This window comes from Mytilus galloprovincialis, chromosome 8 (genome assembly GCF_965363235.1).
Source record: "Mytilus galloprovincialis chromosome 8, xbMytGall1.hap1.1, whole genome shotgun sequence".
NCBI classification, from domain to species: domain Eukaryota; kingdom Metazoa; phylum Mollusca; class Bivalvia; order Mytilida; family Mytilidae; genus Mytilus; species Mytilus galloprovincialis.
In genome coordinates, this window is record NC_134845.1 from 21,313,086 (window position 1) to 21,330,662 (window position 17,577).

Consider the following 17,577-nt stretch of genomic DNA (forward strand, 5'->3'; position numbering starts at 1 on the left):
TGTGTACAAGTTATCATTATGAAAAAAACTGTACAAATTATAATTTGTATTTTGACTTTGTACAAATTATAATTTGTACAAAAAGTGCTTGTACAAATTACAATTTGTACAAAATAAGGCTTAATTTCACTTATAACTTGTACAAAAATTTATCATATGGATGTTGTGTTAAAAAAAGTGTTGATACCCACTATACAAACTTTTCAATGCTATTTTTAAAGTCATATTGATTAATTTATATTGCCTTGAGGCTACAAATTGTAGACCTTCAATCTGTCCCCGACCATGAATTCAATGGATAATGCACTATCAATATCATCTTTATACCAAATTTAGCGTGCTTAGAGCTCTGAAATCTGAGAGAGCTGCTGAAGTTGCTTATCAATTACTTGACATTTTTCTTCTCTTTGGTCCACCCCATATCCTCCAAAGTTATAATTGGAGAGTTCACTGCACACATATAATCACTGAACTTAAATCGTTATGGTCAGAAATAGTAATAGTTCATGGGCAACCAAGACATCCCCAAAGTAAAAGGTCTGTAGAAAGAGCAAATACAGACATTAAAGAAATACTCATATCATGGATGAATGACAATGACACACAACAGTGGTCTGATGGTTTGCGCTCCGTGCAATTTCCGAAAAATAGATGATATCACAGAGTAATTGATCAATCGCTCTATCATGCTCTGTTTGGTTCTGATCCAAAGATAGGGTTATTTTCATCTTCTTTGTCAAATCTTAAAACCGAAGAAGATTTGGAGAAAGTGTTCAAAGAGGTTTCAGAGGAGAACAGAGAAATTGAGATTGATAGAACGGGTGAAAACACAGATGCTGAATTGGTAGAATCAGAAAGAGAACTTAACGATTCTGTGACTGATTGTGAAACTTGATCAACTAGTACAACTATTGAAGCTGTATCAGAGGAAGTCGAAAGCACAATTATTCGTGCAAGAAAACGCGCATTGTCTGACCAACAAATCTAAGCAGATGTCCTTACAAGAAATACAAAACAGAAACTGAGTGAGTTATCTGTTGGAGACAATGTTATTATTCCAATACCACAGTATGACCGAGCACCAACCGATCTGAGAAATATACAAGGTGTTGTTGTGGAAGTAGGAAATTTTGGCTATCGTGTAGGGACAATAGCTGGTAATTTATCAGGAGTCCTAAGCAGAAACAAACTAGAATCAATCAGTGAAATTAAGCCTTATTTTGTACAAATTATAATGTGTACAGGCACTTTTTGTACAAGTTAACTCAGGCAGAAGGAGTAGTAGACCTTGTAAGGATCCATATACCAAATATAGTTATATTATTCATGATAAATGTGCAATTCATGTGATTAAAAAGCATTTGCATGGACATTATGAACTTATGAATTCGTCTCAATGTAACCATTTACATAAAATCTCTCAAACTTATCAAATGTAGATAACCATTTAGTGCTGTTTGATTTGTAAATTTATTGCAGGTGTTTTGAGATTTTGACTAGTAATGGCCTATTATAGATTGTCACATTGTTTTTGTTGATCCAACAGATTTCATATACAATAATACTGTGTTGAAGTCAACCCTGTATAACTTAAATTTTTATTAACTAATATCTATTGGTGCTAGAGTTGTTGGAATTTGGGTTGGAATTGACCATAATAACATACAAGCATTTCATGAAAACTTCAAATGAAAGGATTCAAAACTATGATGAAGAAGTCATGTGTGCAGTTTTCATTTTATAGTCATATATTTATAGTTGTATAATGCACCGTTTCAAAATGACAGCTGCAAATTTACTGTGACATGTCAATCTTGTTTGGCATCATATGTATAACAAACTGTGTGTGTGTGTGTTTTTAAATAATGGTTTATTCTATTTCATAATAATATGAATAACAAATAAAATCAACAGCAAAACATATGCTGAAAATCAACATAAAATTTGATAACAATAAGATTTTTTTTAGAGCATCCCAGTCCATGGAAATAATTGAGGCAGTTACACCATTCAAAAGTGATGGTTTGGCAGGCCTCCTAAGAATAGTTGGTCAATAAATGTACAAAAATGAATGGATTAAAGACAATTTAGTTTAAAAAAATGAAAATCCCATTTGGAAAAAAATAAAAATTGCAAAAATTTCCTAATATATGGGAAAAAGTTACCAATATGCATAAAAACATGTAAATGATTATATTGCACAATTTATCCAACAATTGGGTAGTACGGCTTCCATTCCTCTGAGGTATACTGTGGGCTCCAGTTACCAGGTAGCAGTCCTTTAAAGTTGATTGGTTGAAAATAATCCAATTTGTGGCTGAAAGACACAAATACATAAACATTATTTTACAATTAAGCATCCTTAAATTACTATGGGTACTTTTAGTAGCAAGATTTTGATTACATTAAATGAATGCCTTATTCTTCAAAATGGAAAAAATCAAAATGATTAGCCAAGAATCTGTAAGAACTTGATGCATTTTTCTGTTATTTGTCAACACATTGGTAAGGTACGGGAATGATGATCACTTAAGTTTTTCAATCTGCATACCAATGTTAACACTCCAATAAAATTTGCAAAATATTACTGAGTTCATAGATGTATATGCCACATATGTTTTATTCATACTAAAATATGTTTAAGATCCAGAAGAAAAAATATAACTCTACCTAGAAAATCATTATGCCTGATAGATGACCAAAACGTTCCAAAAATATCTAACTTTAACAAATGTATACCATTTTTTTTAAAATGAACTCAAAATTGTGCCTACCTTAAACACAACTGCAATACTAAATGCATAAAAGTAATAGAAAATTATTATATCTGTCTAAGAAAACCAAATGCATAGGATTAACTGGGAAAATAGAATCTTATTTAGACTTACAAGTCAGGATCTGTATATTTCCCTGTTGGTACAGGATACAGTGATTCGTATGTTCTATTGGTCCCTGATCCATGGATTGCATAAGCATTAAATTTAGTGACTTTTGGAGGGAAATAACTGCCAGGTATTGTAGCTTTCCCTGTCCATCTATCATTTTTAATGGTAGCTGTGTATGTCAGTGGAAGTTGTTGCTGGAAAATATTGTAAAGCATTTTTGAACATGTATATTTAATTTTAAAACAAAGTAATTGCAAGTTGTTTTAGAACAAAATTATAAAAAAACAAGAATGTGTTCATAGGACATGGAGCCCCAATTCACACTATCATTTTCTATGTTCAGTGAAAGTGAAATTGGGGTCAAAAGTCTAATTTGACATAAATTAGGAAGATTTTATCATAGGGAACAAGTGTACTAAGTTTCAGTTGATTAGACTTCAACTTTATCAAAAACTACCTTGACCAAAAACTTAAACCTGAGGCGGGACAGACAGAGAGATGGACAGACGGAGAGATGGACAGATGGACGGACAGAGGTACGGTACGACTGATGGACAGATGTACGAACGTACCAACAAACGAACGGACGCACAGACCAGAAAACATAATGCCCATAAATAGGGCATAAAACATACAAGACTATCAAAAGCCAGATGTTCCAGACTTGGGACAGGCACAAAAATGCAGCGGCTTCAACACGTTTTGTGAGATCTCAACCCTCCCCTATAACTCTAGCCAATGTAGAATAAAGAAACACAGTAAAACTCAGTTTAAAAGAACTCAGTGTCTGACTTCAGAATAGGTAACAAAAGAAACTAAGCAAAATGACCATGATACATAAATTAACAAAGGACTATTAGCAGTTACTGACATGCCAGCTCAAGACCTCAATTAAAGTGATGCCCCTAGGTGGGCAATTTTAAGCTTATTTTGAACTTGTAGACTTTGTAAAGTTATCAATTAAATATCAGGTTCTGTGTCAGTTTTATCAATACAAGGTACATCTTGCAACAAAAATATCATAAGTTGGCACCATATCAAATCATCTCTTTATTATACAACAAATCAAACAATCAGGAGGTCTATAAAAGTCAAACGTACATTAAGCTTAATCGCAACGTTCAAATCAACCTATAACTGATAATTAAACAACAGTAAACAATAATTAGCTCAATATCAAGTGAATGTTTAACATTTTTTTACAGTGAAATGGTGTAACTATGTTGATTGATTGATTTTAATGTCACTTAAAGCACTAATGGCTATTTCCTGGCAGCAAGTGTTTATTGGTGGAGGAATAAATAAAACATAAACTTTACAGCAATTGCTTGAAAAGATAAATTTAAGTAACTTGTTTCATAATATTTTTTTTTAAGTACTTTTATGGCCAGAGGACAGAACAATGCTTGAACTTCTTGTGATATCATGTCCTTTACACTTACTTTAAAACTATTCCTAGCTCCATGCAGCAACAAAAGTAGGTGTTGTCCATGCCTTTAAAAGATACAGAAATAAAAATGATTGCAAATAAACTCATCATAGATACCAGGACTAAATTTTGTATATACGCCAGATGCACGTTTCGTTTACAAAAGACTCATCAGTGACGCTCGAATCCAAAACAGTTAAAAAGGCCAAATAAAGTATGAAGTTGAAGAGCATTAAGGACCAAAATTCATAAAAGTTATGCCAATTACAGCTAAGGTAATCTATGCCTGAGGTAGAAAAGCCTTAGTTTTTAAAAATTGAAATTTTGAAAAGTGCGGACTACTGGGCTAGTGACCCCTTCGGGGGAAATAAATCTCCACCAGCAGTGGCATCGACCCAGTGGTTGTAAATAAACTCATCATAGATACCAGGACTAAATTTTGAATATATACGCCAGAAGCGCAAACAAATACACACCTCAATAAAATACTTCAGGTGCCTGTCCCAAGTCAGAATCTGTCATATTGTATAGTGTCACCTGTCTGAAGGCTAAGAATGTATGAAGTACTCCATGTGTGTTTTGGTTATTTTATTCACATGAACATGTTTATCATTTCCTGTGAAATGTGAATTTTGACAAAATAAAGATTATTTTCGTATACTGGTCTTCAAATTCATCTATAGATTATATAATTATCATTTGATTATTTGATTCTAAATGTTTTCTTTCAAATAGACTCATGGTGACATTACAATAATAAGACTTCCTGATTATATGATCTCACATTGTAAAGGTCCATATACCATAAAAGGCAGAATGATATGTTCCAATATGGCAATGTGTATGGAACTGTTATGAATCGGAGAGATATTTGGGTAAAAAGTATCATAAATAACTAAAAAATTCAATTGCTGCATAATAAACTTGCATTACTATACCAAGCACGTATATAAAGTCAAAATCAATTTGCAAACTTACGGACTCAGTTCAACTTCTAAGTAATCATTCTGATCATTCATAAAAAATGCCTCTGCAACTAAACAAAAAAGAAAATATTCAAGTATGGACAATTTGATATAAATAGAACTAATAATGGAATAAAAGAAAGGATATTTTGATTCATTTTACTAAATCAAAGTTAGCCTTGATATGTTCGACAATAAGTCACTAGTGAAGTTGTCTTTGCCTATTTTTCCTTTGTAAAATATTTGTTGTTACAGATTTTATCATTTTTTTAGATCTCATTTTTAATATAATGAAAATACTAAGCATATAAATTTACAAAATATTTTAACATCTTAATTCATACTGTTTTACTAAAGCAAAAACATTTTGATGAAAAATTTTCTTATTCAATGACACAAGATTAATAATTTTCTACAAAAAAGTACATCAAATCGTAGCTATACCATCTGCTATTCTCAAACCATCAGACAGTAGAACCCGCAAAAACCATAATTATACTTTTAGGCACATTTCAACCAAAAAAGATACATATAAATATTCATTTTTTCTATATACCATAACACAGTGGAACTTATTGACAATGCAAACAGTCGCTGTCGACACTTTCAGAGAACAACTCACACTGGTCAGCTGTTCTCCACAAATCCTTCTAACTCATAATTAGCCTATGTACATAGTTTTAATCACAATTTTAAAAAATCAAGTTACGCACCTCAAATTTATTTCCAAATATTTTTGTTTTTGTAAATATATATATAGGCCACACTGCCCAAACAGTAAATAATCTTCAGATCATTGAAGGACTACTGAAAACTTAAAGAAGAAGAGTGTTAAATAGTTTGGAAATACAAGCAAACCTTATGTGGCTGCAAAAATTGATTACATGCAACAAATCAACACATCAAGCTCCAACTTGACCAATTTACCTTCGTAGAATCTAAGAAAGCTTTGACAAATTCCTACCAACGGTAGGAAATGGATGGAATGACTGAATTTAGCAGTTACTTGATATGCATTCAAGGAAGCAGGTTAAAATATAAGTATATGTTGTTAAACTTTATAAATTTGGATAATATATCATTTTAAAATACAAAATTACAACTCATTGCACATTGAATAATTTTGTAGTGGTCAAGTACATGGCATACCTTCATAATCCCAAAGTCCAGAAAATGGTTGACCAGGGGTACCACCAGGGTTGGCTGGATCATTAAAGAAAGGTGCTTCAACGGACATTATCACATTATTGTGTTGGTCCCGATCTAATGATATCATGACTGGGTCATGGTCTATTGGCTTACCATCCCAGATAGTACTGATAGTATATGTCATCTAGGATAATAATTGTAAAGATAATTTATTTAGCAATGCCAAATAAAATTTATAAAGGTAACCATATGAGATAGTTTTCTAGATATTATTTAATATTTGTATAACATATAACTACTTAGAAATCATCATTTTACTTTTTGTGGTGTTGATACATTCTTGTGACACACAGTTTATAATTCTTTTATGGTGTCTTTGTGTTAACTCGTAAATTCATGATAAGTTTCCATTGTTATTCTAGAGTTTACATGTTGTAATGTACTACTATATTATTTGTTAAAGTTTTCCCCTGTACTGAGTGTTCTTGCTCTGCTTATTTGTACAATTTTCCTGTCATGTAATATTGTCATTTTAGCTGTAATTTTTTCATTGCCATTTAAGCAGGAGGTTTGACAAGCCATAATGCCAGATACAACCCACCAATGTTTTAGTGAAATGTCATGCACCAAGTCAGGAATATGGCAGATGTAACAAATAGTCAGTTTCTATGTATGTTAATATTTGTTTTTGTAGCAGTTCAGTGTTTCTTTTGTACAGTTGTTTTCCACTTATAGTTGATGTGTTTACCTTAGTTTTGGTATGTGATGGTAACAGTGACCTGAATTTGTTTTCACTTAATCAATTTATGACTATCGCAGACCTGCCAACTATCCCGATTTTGGCGTTATTATCCTAATTTTCATGCTTCAACCCGAATCCCTATATCGGGTTCCTAAAACAAGCAAAAAACCTGATTTTCACAAATGTGACAAAAGCAGAAGTCCTCTTCGCCTACTCTATAGCAGAACACAACATACCATTCTCTTATGCAGACCATTTCACCAAACTACTAGTATGCAAAGTGATGTTTCCAGATAGCAAGATCGCAACCAAATTTGCTTGTGGCAGAACCAAGGCTACTTGATCAGATCGTCAAAAGATCCCTAGCTCCTGCACTTCAGCAAGATGTTATCACCAACCTAAGAAACCAACCATTCTCACTTGCAATAGATGAAAGCAACTACAGAAACACTGACAAATGCCTGGCCATTTAGTTAGATACTTCACTTCAGACAGTGCTAAGACCAGATTCTTAACTATGCCAATCTGCAACATAGGAACTTCACAGAACATCTTCGACCAACTACACCATACCTTGGACTAATGTACTCAGCTTCATAGACAACTGCAATGTGAAGATGGGAAAGAATAACTCAGTGATGACCCGCATCAAAGAACTGTCAACAGACAAGTTTGACTTCCACCATAGTTCCAAGGGAAAAGAACAGTACAAAGAGTTCCTAGACTTCTGTGACGTAGAACCAAGCAAGTTTCTCAAACATGCAACTACAAGATGGCTCAGCTTAGAAACCTGTGTTGACTGCACTCTTCACCACTAGCCAGCTCTCACCAGTTACTTCAACTCCCACTGTGAGGTAGAGAAACCCGGACGTATTCAGAGAGTAGCAACTCAACTCAGTGACCATGAGATCTACCTGTACTTCTACTTCCTCAGCTTCATCTTGGAACAACTCAACAACTTCAACACCATCTTACAAGCTACAGAGGCACGTATTGGTTACCTGGCAGCAGAAATGAAAACTCTTCTGCGTACCTTCCTGGGAAAATTCGTCAAGGCAAAACTCATCCAGACTACTCAAGATCTTACAACCATAGATTACAGCATTCCTGACAACCAACTACCCAACAGTATTCTCAGCATTGAACCCAATGCAAGAGGCTACCTGTATGACCACTCAGATGACATATCTCCAGCAGTACTTCAGAGACTTTTTAAGTATTTATAACATTTTTACTACAAATTATTTGGGGTGTATGTCAATGAGATACAAAGTCAAGTACTTGCCACTAGACATTCAGTTATTATACAAAACAATGAGACAACTTTTTTTTTAACTTTATTAGCAGTTGTGATATGTGTCAACGAAGTAAAATATTAATGAGTTAACTTTTCTGAACATGCATGAAGTATTTGCCACTGGACAAAACAATCTAATAGATAAAATATGATTTGCATTCTTGTGCTTAAGTGTGTTGTTATAGTTTTAGATGTTTATTATTTTATTTATTTTTCAATAGTATTGAACATCAGTATACTACTGTTGCCTTTATTTGTATATAATTATTAAAATATAGTTTGGGCCAGGTGAGCTGAAAGTGCAGAATATCAGTCAATTACAAATAATATGAAATCTTAGTGTAAATATTTTTATTTTATTTTTATTTCAATATGCAATGTACAATTTTTAAGGGGAAAATTACTGTGTTGTGAATAGCTAGATTGACACACTGGTGATTCATTTTATTTGTTGAATATCAATTTAGTGGTTTTTGTTGGTAAAGTTAAACACAAAATATGACTATTAAACGAAGTACAAAATTTCTTTAAGCTTGTATGCAGACTGACTTTTTGACTTACATTTGGGTAGTACTGCTTCCATTCATCTGAGGTATACTGTGGGCTCCAGTTTCTAGCTAACAGGTCTTTAAAGTTGATTGGTTGAAAATAGTCCAATTTATGGCTGAAAGACAAATATCAAGAAACAGTATCTTATAATTTAGATAGCTTATAGTTTGTATGAATGTCTTGAAAAAACATTAAAACCTAAAACCCTTATTTTAAAGACCTTGAATAAATTTATTAATTACACTGGAAAGCAAAACAGGATTTGCCAAGTATTTCTAAGAACTCTTACCATATGATGTATTCTATACTGTTACATCTTTGTTTGTTACCTGAATACTGATGACTTCTGATTAAATTGCATAACTACCAGTCATGCAGGTAAATGGTCAGAGCCATACTTAACTTATTTTTCAAAGAAGTTGTTCTTCATCTTCAAATCCACCATTTTCTACATACGAAAATAACTGTACCAAGTTAGGAATATGACAGTTGTTGTCCAATTGTTTGATGTTTTTGAGCTTTGTATTTTGCCATTTGATTAGGGACTTTCCATATTGAATTTTTCTTGGAGTTCAGTATTTTTTGTGATTTCACTTTTTATCACATGCAGTTACTTGATTTTATTATTGAAAGTTTGCTGCACTTACCTTTGCATTTTGTCAGTGTCAGACATATTAAGATAACTGATTGTGCAAATGTTAATAAATATTGTAAATAAATGTAACAATGTTTATCGCTATTTTACGAAATTTCCTTTAATCTTACTGACTGATAATTTCCTTTAATCTTACTAACTGATAATTTCCTTTAATCTTACTGACTGATAATTTCCTTTAATCTTACTGACTGATAATTTCCTTTAATCTTACTGACTGATAATTTCCTTTAATCTTACTGACTGATAATTTCCTTTCTCAGCACAGTAGAGTGATGTAAACAATTATCACTAGAAATTATAGAAGCAAATGTGCCGTTGTCAATGAAATTAACAACGTCTTCATAGGTAAAATAGTGATAAACAGATTATCATTGGACATCTCAACTGGACTGCTTTTCTCACTTTCTGATGTATCGGCTCAAGCAAGAAAAATCAATCCGTTGAGATGACCAACAATAATGAAATTAAATGTGCCTAATAGTAATATCACTGAGTTATTATTGATGTTTACCCAACTGCCTTTACATCTGTACTTCAGGGTTGACATGAACTATCATTGATATGGTCATAATAATAAGTTAACTGTTAAAGAAAAGATTACCTTAGCTGTATTTGGTAAAACCTTTCTGAATTATGTTCTTCAACTTTATACCTATTTGGCGTTTTTTACTTTTTTTACTTGAGCATCCCTGATGAGTCTTTCGAACAAAACATGCATCTGGGGTATTAAATTTAATCCTGGTATCTTAGCGAAGAGTTCATTTTTCCATAATGAAATATGTTTTAGATTCTTAAAACATAAAATGTAATTAAAATTTTTACTAAAATATAACTGTCAATACAAAATGCAGAAGAGTAATCAGGGAAAAAAAACTTACAAGTCAGGATCTGTATATTTCCCTGTTGGTACAGGATACAGTGATTCGTAAGTTCTATTGGTTCCTGATCCATGGATTGCATAAGCATTAAATTTAGTGACTTTTGGAGGGAAATAGCTGCTGGGTATGGTGGCTACCCCAGTCCATCTATTGTTTTTAATAGTAGCTTTGTAATTCAGTGGAAGTTGTTGCTGAAAAATATTTCCATCAAATTAAGATAGGTAGTATCTATATAAGGAGTTGGTTGCCATATTTACTTACTAAAATCTATAAATGTTGGATAAATGCAACATTATCTAAAATAAAATAGCACATACCTCAAAAATTTACATTTTAATGAGATATTATCTTATTTTGATGTGTACAATTAATAAAATAACCTTTCTGTTTAAAGAATTCATTCAAATGACGTTGTGTTTTTGTAAGACGTAAGTTCGCTAATTAAATCATTCATTAAATTTCTTGGAATTTTATTTAAATAATAAGTTTATACATTTTCAAAGCTTTCACACATTATTTCTTTTTTTGCTTTATATGCATAAATAGAAGAGAAACATCTGTAACATATTTGTTTTTTAATCTCATTTGCTGAAAAACTGGGATCCCTGCATGCATGTATATTGCGCATGAATAGATCATAGTGAAGGTTTATGAAAGTAGTTTCAGAAACATATCGAGAGTCACTGATGAGTCTTTTGTAGACAAAACGCGCGTCTGGCGTAAATATAAAATTTTGATCATGGCATATATCTATGATGAGTTTATTATCAAAGTGTAAACGAAGAGAAAAAAATTCAAATTGACCAATCAAATTCAAGTATTTATAGATATGCAAATTAAATCATATAAGATTATTGACATATAGCTTTAAACAAATGAAATTTAAATCAGATAACAGAAACAGGCTTCATCATATCTTTTGGTACTTTCATGAACTGAAGAATGATTTATTCTTAAACAGAAGTTTTTAATTGATATTGCACTTTTTACACTTACTTTAAAACTATTCCTAGCTCCGTGCAGCAACAAAAGCAGGTGTTGTCCATGCCTTTAAATGATACAGATATAAAAACTATAGCTGAAATTTTAGAAATGTACCAGTTCATATTGAATATTACTATTTTTTGTTAAAAGCATATCTATATATCTATTTAATGCAGTCTCTGTTGTAAATACCTAACCTATGCTGTTTTCGAAATTAAGAATTGTACAAGCATTTTCAATGTGAAAATTGTATAAATTTAATACAAAGATTTTAATAGTTTTATCAGAGTAGATTGATATGATCCATTTTACATCATAATGATACTGATGAAGTATATCTGTTATCCCACATATTTATAGAAACTTAAATTTCCTTTTTTCATCAATTTTGGTGTTGTTTTTTCTAACTGTCTAATCAATTGGATTCTAAACATATTCATTAAAATAGACTCATGATGTACACAACATTGGAAAATTGTTTGACAATCAACAAATGACTCTCATTATGCTATTTAGATTATAAGTCTTCCTGAGTATTATGACCTGATTGTATTGGTCAATATAACCATAAAAGTTTGCTTAAAATATACTAATATAGAAAAAAATAAGGGATTGTTTTGAGCCAAAAGACTTACGGACTCAGTTCGACTTCCAAGTAATCATTCTGGTCATTGAGAAAAAATGCCTCTGCAACTGAACAAAAAAGAAAATCAGTAAGTAATGACCATTTAATATAAATAGAACTAATATTGTAAAAAAAAAGAAGGATATTTTGAATTTAATAGATTAAGATTAAGTCTAAGTCACATAAAATGATAACAACAAAATTGTAAAAAATTGTTATTTCATATTTTTAATCAAGCAAAATCTTTCTCAATAAGAGAAGTCTGAGGAAAATTTTCCTTGCGCAAAGAGTGTTGTAAAATTTTAAACTATTATAAAAGAACTGTCTCCACAGTGGATGTCAAGTTATGTATTTTTCTTGACATGTGTAACATCATTTTGTGACTTGAATATTTCATGCAATCTTTACCTAAAACAGATTTATAACATTTATTTCATTATTTATTTGTGTAACATTATTATAACGATAAAAAGAGCAATAAAAAATTGTACTAATTTAAAAGTGGACATGGACTCAACTCAAAGTAAAACCAGATGCTCCGCAGGGTGCAGCTTTATACGACCACAGAGGTCTTAACCCTGAACAGTTAGGGCAAGAATGGACACAACATTCAAGCTTGATACAGCTCTGAATTTGGGTTGTGATTAAATAGTTGACTCAGCAAAGGTTTTTGACACTGAATGAATGTAGTCTAATGAACATAAATTTTTTTTTTGCTTTTGAGCAATACACTTATTTATAATGCTGTTGAATATTAATCCCCTCAAATTTAATTTCTGAAATCTGAAATGAGAAAATTTTACGACCCCCCCCCTCCCCACAAATTCTTATTTTAAAGTGTTTCCCCCTTTTTTGCCTTTAATTACTAAATGATTTGAGCCATAACCCCTATAACCATCCATTTGTAGTATGGAAATTTGTGGTATAATTTCAGAGAGATTTATACACTTAAACACAAGTTTAATTGACTGAAAACTACAAAAATGCTTATTTGGGCCCCTGTTTTGGCCCCTCATTCCTAAACCTTTGAGACCAGCGATGATGATGATAACCCCAAAAATCAATCCCAACCTTCCTTTTGTGGTTATAAACATTGTGTTAAAATTTCATTGATTTCTATTTACTTATACTAAAGTTATTTTCTGGAAACCATCTGTCTTCGGACGACGCTGACACCGACGACAACGTGATAACAATATACGACCCAAAATATTTTTAATTTTTGTGGTCGTATAAAAAGTACAACGTATGTTATTGTATGTTATGGTAAAGTTCAATTTTAGTATGGTACCAAGAGATATAGTATTTTTTACCCATATGGTTAAAATGGTAATGTACATTTTCCAAAGAGTACGATATAGTAAAAATTATTTTCCATATGCTATAAAATGGTTTATGTTCATGTAACAAATTGCAAATTCATGGTTTAAAATTGTCATTTTGGGTACAAAATGGTTATGGTAGCAAATTACTATATACAAAGTACATGGCATACCTTCATAATCCCAAAGTCCAGAAAATGGTTGACCAGGGGTACCACCAGGGTTGGCTGGATTATTAAAGAAAGGAGCATCAACAGTCATTATCACATTATTACATCTGTCACGATCTAATGAGATTATGACTGGGTCATGGTCTATTGGCCGACCATCCCATGTAGTACTGATGTTAAATGTCATCTAAAATTATAATATTATTTATGTAAATGGCAAGCAGTTTTACTATCTAATTAAACTTCAGGATATCTCATATACTTAAAAGATATCTCATATACTTAAAAGATATCTCATATACTTAAAAGATATCTCATATACTTTATAAGATACTTAATACTTTATAAGATTAAGATACTTAATACTTTATAAGATTAAGATATATTATATACTTTATAAGATATTTTCTAATGTTTATACAAAATCTTCTAAAGTGAATAAGATATCCTCTGGAGTATGTGAGATATCTTATAAAAAAAAATTCATTTAAGATATCTTATGTTCTTTATCTCCTATAGTTTATAAGATATCTCGTATAATTTATATCATATCTTGTAAAGAAAATTATATGCGGTTTCTTATAAACTACGTAATATATCTTATATACACTATATAAAATATCTCATACACTATATAAAATATCTCATTCCCTATATAAGATTTCTCATTCACTATATAAGATATCTCATTCACTATATAAGATTTCTCATACACTATATATGATATATCTCATACACTGTATAAGATATATCATAAACTATATAAAATATCTTGTAAACTGTAATAACATTAACCATGTTAACAGTACCAATTTTCTTGCACCAGATGCGCATTTCGACAATACATGTCTCTTCAGTGATGCTCGTGGCCAATATATTCGAAATCCAAAACTTATATAAAAGATGAAGAGCTATAATCCAAAAGGTCCAAAAAGTATAGCCAAATCTGTCAAAGGAATCAGAGCTTTGCAAAAGGTAGATACATTCCTTGATTTATATTAATTTCTAACATTTTGTGACAGCAAATTTTAATAACACAAAAAATCCGTATATAACTATAAGATATCTTTTAACAATTTATATGAGATATTTTGTAAACTATACTATTTATCTTATAAAGTAAAATAGATATCTTGAAGTTATAATAAATTTTAAAATAGCTTGCTTTATATGGTAGATGCATAATTTATAGCTTTCAATAATTAAGGAAAAGTCTTAATTCAAAGGAAATAGGTATATTATGGCTCTTTGGTAAAAAAAATTGTGTAAAAAAGTGAGAGAACAAACAATAATTTCAATAAAATAATAAAACATGTCTATCATAATGCACCATTCTCATAAACACAACTTTGATCTACTTTAACAAGAGGGTATAATTATTCCAACATCTTTAGACATTTCTATTCAGTTTAAAACATACCTTATTCATCTTAACTTAAGGTAGATCATAAGTAAATATTTTTTGAGACAGAATTTTCTTATATTTAGCCAAAATGAAGATTTTACTATGCTCTTTTCAAAAATATAATAAAAAGTATGGGTCACCGTGCTATTTTTCAAGCTATGAATCGTTGAAAATTGCCTAAATTTGGTTAGATTGTTCATGGAAAAACACATTTGTGTGCATAAAAAAAAATCTATGAGATAAAATTTTGAAAGAAATTGTGAAAAGATAGTTTTTGTAATATATTTTAAGAAAATAAAAAGAAAAAATGATGTCACCGAACTTGTTTTCTTGCTACAAGTAAAAAGAAAAAATTTCCCTATCAGTCCAGTATAAATTATTTACTAAAAGAGTTATCTTCCCTTAAATGGACCATTTGAAAAAAATGATTCTAAAAGCAAAAAATATGATATTTGTTTAAATATTTTGAATTATACAATAAATTACCAAGTTTTCTTTATTTTGTTAAACAATCTTACCTTTAAATTGCAAATCTGTCTCCAAATTTGCAGATATAGGCAAATAACTAGACCGATATTTTACTGTGATTGTACAATCCAAGATGGCGGTATACCATGTATCTACCTTAAGGAAGAGGGATTACAAATGTCTATCTGTCTTTTCAACATGTATTTTTAATTAATTTCTTAAATTATTTTTTTCTAACTTTTTTCTATGGTACTTACAGCACTACCTAAGGTTTCTCGTTTCCTGTATACACAATTTCCATCTACATTCTCTGTAAGTATATAAACTATAAAATAAAAAGTTGATATGAATTTAATTTCCATTTAGCTTGAAGAACAGAATGACTTTATATGTCTAATTTGTAGGTAAACAGTTTACACTGTAAAACCAGGATGAGAACAAAACCACATGTTAATAATAATCTAATATGTCAGTCAAGGAAACCAAGACTGTTGTTCAGTGAAACAAATACAAGATAATTCAAAAACAAGATAAATAATTATAATTTTATGTTAATTACATATACATCTTGTATAGTAAATTAAGTTTTATACAATACACATTATCTTGAATTTCCTTGTTTTTTTGATTTTTGATCTTGTTACATTTTTAAAAGACACACTTAAATGTCTCTCCTGAACATTGCAACATTGACATTATTACTCATTATCTAAGAACTGTCACCAGGTCAATATAGTCAAATGGAAATCTTCTGAATGCTTGTGTTCAGGTTAATGTGATGAATTAAAATATAAAATAATTACAAAGATTTTTTTTATCTGAGGCTTATAAATCTTATTTGAAATCAGATTTCCATCAGAGCAGACTATAATTAAGGTTAATGCATTTGAAATTCCATAACCAATAGTACATATGTACACTACATTTATAACATATTAGGTATCTAAGGCTAATAAATTACAATCTTAAAACATGTAATATCCAATAAAGTATGAACTTGAGGGTCAAGGTCATATGTAATGTTATGCATGTAACCCTACCAGAGGCAGATGTAAAACTATAAAACTTCATACTCTTAATTAAAACCAATTAATAAAAGGCAAAAAAGTTACCTTTCACTGTAAAATAATTGAGATGCAGACCTTTTCCTGAAATTTAAATCCGACCTCTATAGCAGATGCCACTCAGGTCAAGGACGTATGTGTTCTGGCAGGAGTCTAGAGAAACCGTTTTTCAAGTTTAAGAATATTGATAGACCTGATAGTGTGTAATGGTTTAGATATACATGACGACAATGTACATCTTTTGTTTCTTTCTAACTCAACAACAATTACCTGTGTTAGTATCTCAATGAACCTTGAACCTTGAACTTTGATGGACAAGTGACCCGGAAGATAATTTTCTTTGTGTAGTTATTTCCCTTTACCCGCCTAATATTTTCGCATTTCAACGTCTCTCTGTCAATGATTATGTGAGACTATATACAAGGTAAAAAAGCATATTTACATTATCTATTTACATGTTTCGTTTTAATAACTGTCAACAGTTTTATCGTCAAATGTTACCGGTTTTGTACATGTCACGTGACTTCAATCCTAAAATCGCCATTTTCTGTTGTTATTTTTGGGGCGAGACAAACAACAGGTATACTAGAGGTACAGGTGTTATAGAATATTTATTAAATTTGTAGAATATTATCTTTACTGTTTGGTTAAATAAACACGTCATGTCTTTATTTTAAAATGACTGATAGAAACTAATTGTCACACAAATTGTGACTCACTTTATCGGTTGATTATAAACTCAGGTAACCGTAAATCCAAAGGTATCCCATACTAAACATTCATTGAAGTCTCAGTTCTTGGTTTATAAACATACCCAGGTACGAATGTTAATTATGTCTCCAATGTTGAAACCTGTTGGAATGTCATGAAATAGAGTTTGTAGAATACATACACCTGTATCACCTGTACATGTATATGAGAACACATTCAAACTCCTGTGATGAGAGGAGGGATAGGAACTTTATCGGTATCGGGACCGTTCGCTCT

At 31.0% G+C, this 17,577-nt stretch overlaps 2 protein-coding genes across 7 annotated transcripts in view; one reads left to right on the plus strand and one right to left on the minus strand.

Annotated features, from left to right (window-relative positions):
* Positions 1–1,851: 1,851 nt before the first annotated feature.
* On the minus strand, positions 1,852–16,878 carry LOC143085309 (uncharacterized). 4 transcript variants are annotated; one of them, XM_076261580.1, is made up of 12 exons: positions 16,861–16,878; positions 15,784–15,836; positions 13,657–13,840; positions 12,172–12,229; positions 11,549–11,600; positions 10,553–10,743; positions 9,029–9,131; positions 6,429–6,612; positions 5,293–5,350; positions 4,328–4,379; positions 2,889–3,079; positions 1,852–2,317 (listed from the first exon to the last, which is right to left on the minus strand). In XM_076261580.1, the coding sequence occupies exons 3-12, from the start codon at positions 13,838–13,840 to the stop codon at positions 2,206–2,208; spliced, it is 1,185 nt and encodes a 394-aa protein (XP_076117695.1). In that variant the 5' UTR covers positions 15,784–15,836; positions 16,861–16,878; the 3' UTR covers positions 1,852–2,205. The 4 variants fall into 4 exon arrangements, with proteins under 4 accessions (XP_076117695.1, XP_076117694.1, XP_076117693.1 ...); XM_076261579.1 differs by lacking the exon at positions 16,861–16,878 and adding an exon at positions 16,639–16,832; XM_076261578.1 differs by lacking the exon at positions 16,861–16,878 and adding an exon at positions 16,639–16,655 and having other exon boundaries at positions 15,784–15,851.
* A 231-nt stretch (positions 16,879–17,109) lies between these two features.
* Positions 17,110–17,577, plus strand: part of LOC143085307 (uncharacterized) — a 46,766-nt gene continuing 46,298 nt past the window's right edge. For 2 of the 3 annotated variants that reach the window (XM_076261572.1, XM_076261574.1), the window contains exon 1: positions 17,110–17,181. The gene's annotated coding sequence lies outside the window, so the exon portion shown is untranslated. The remainder of the gene's footprint in view (positions 17,182–17,577) is intronic. The other variant, XM_076261573.1, reaches the window with a different exon arrangement.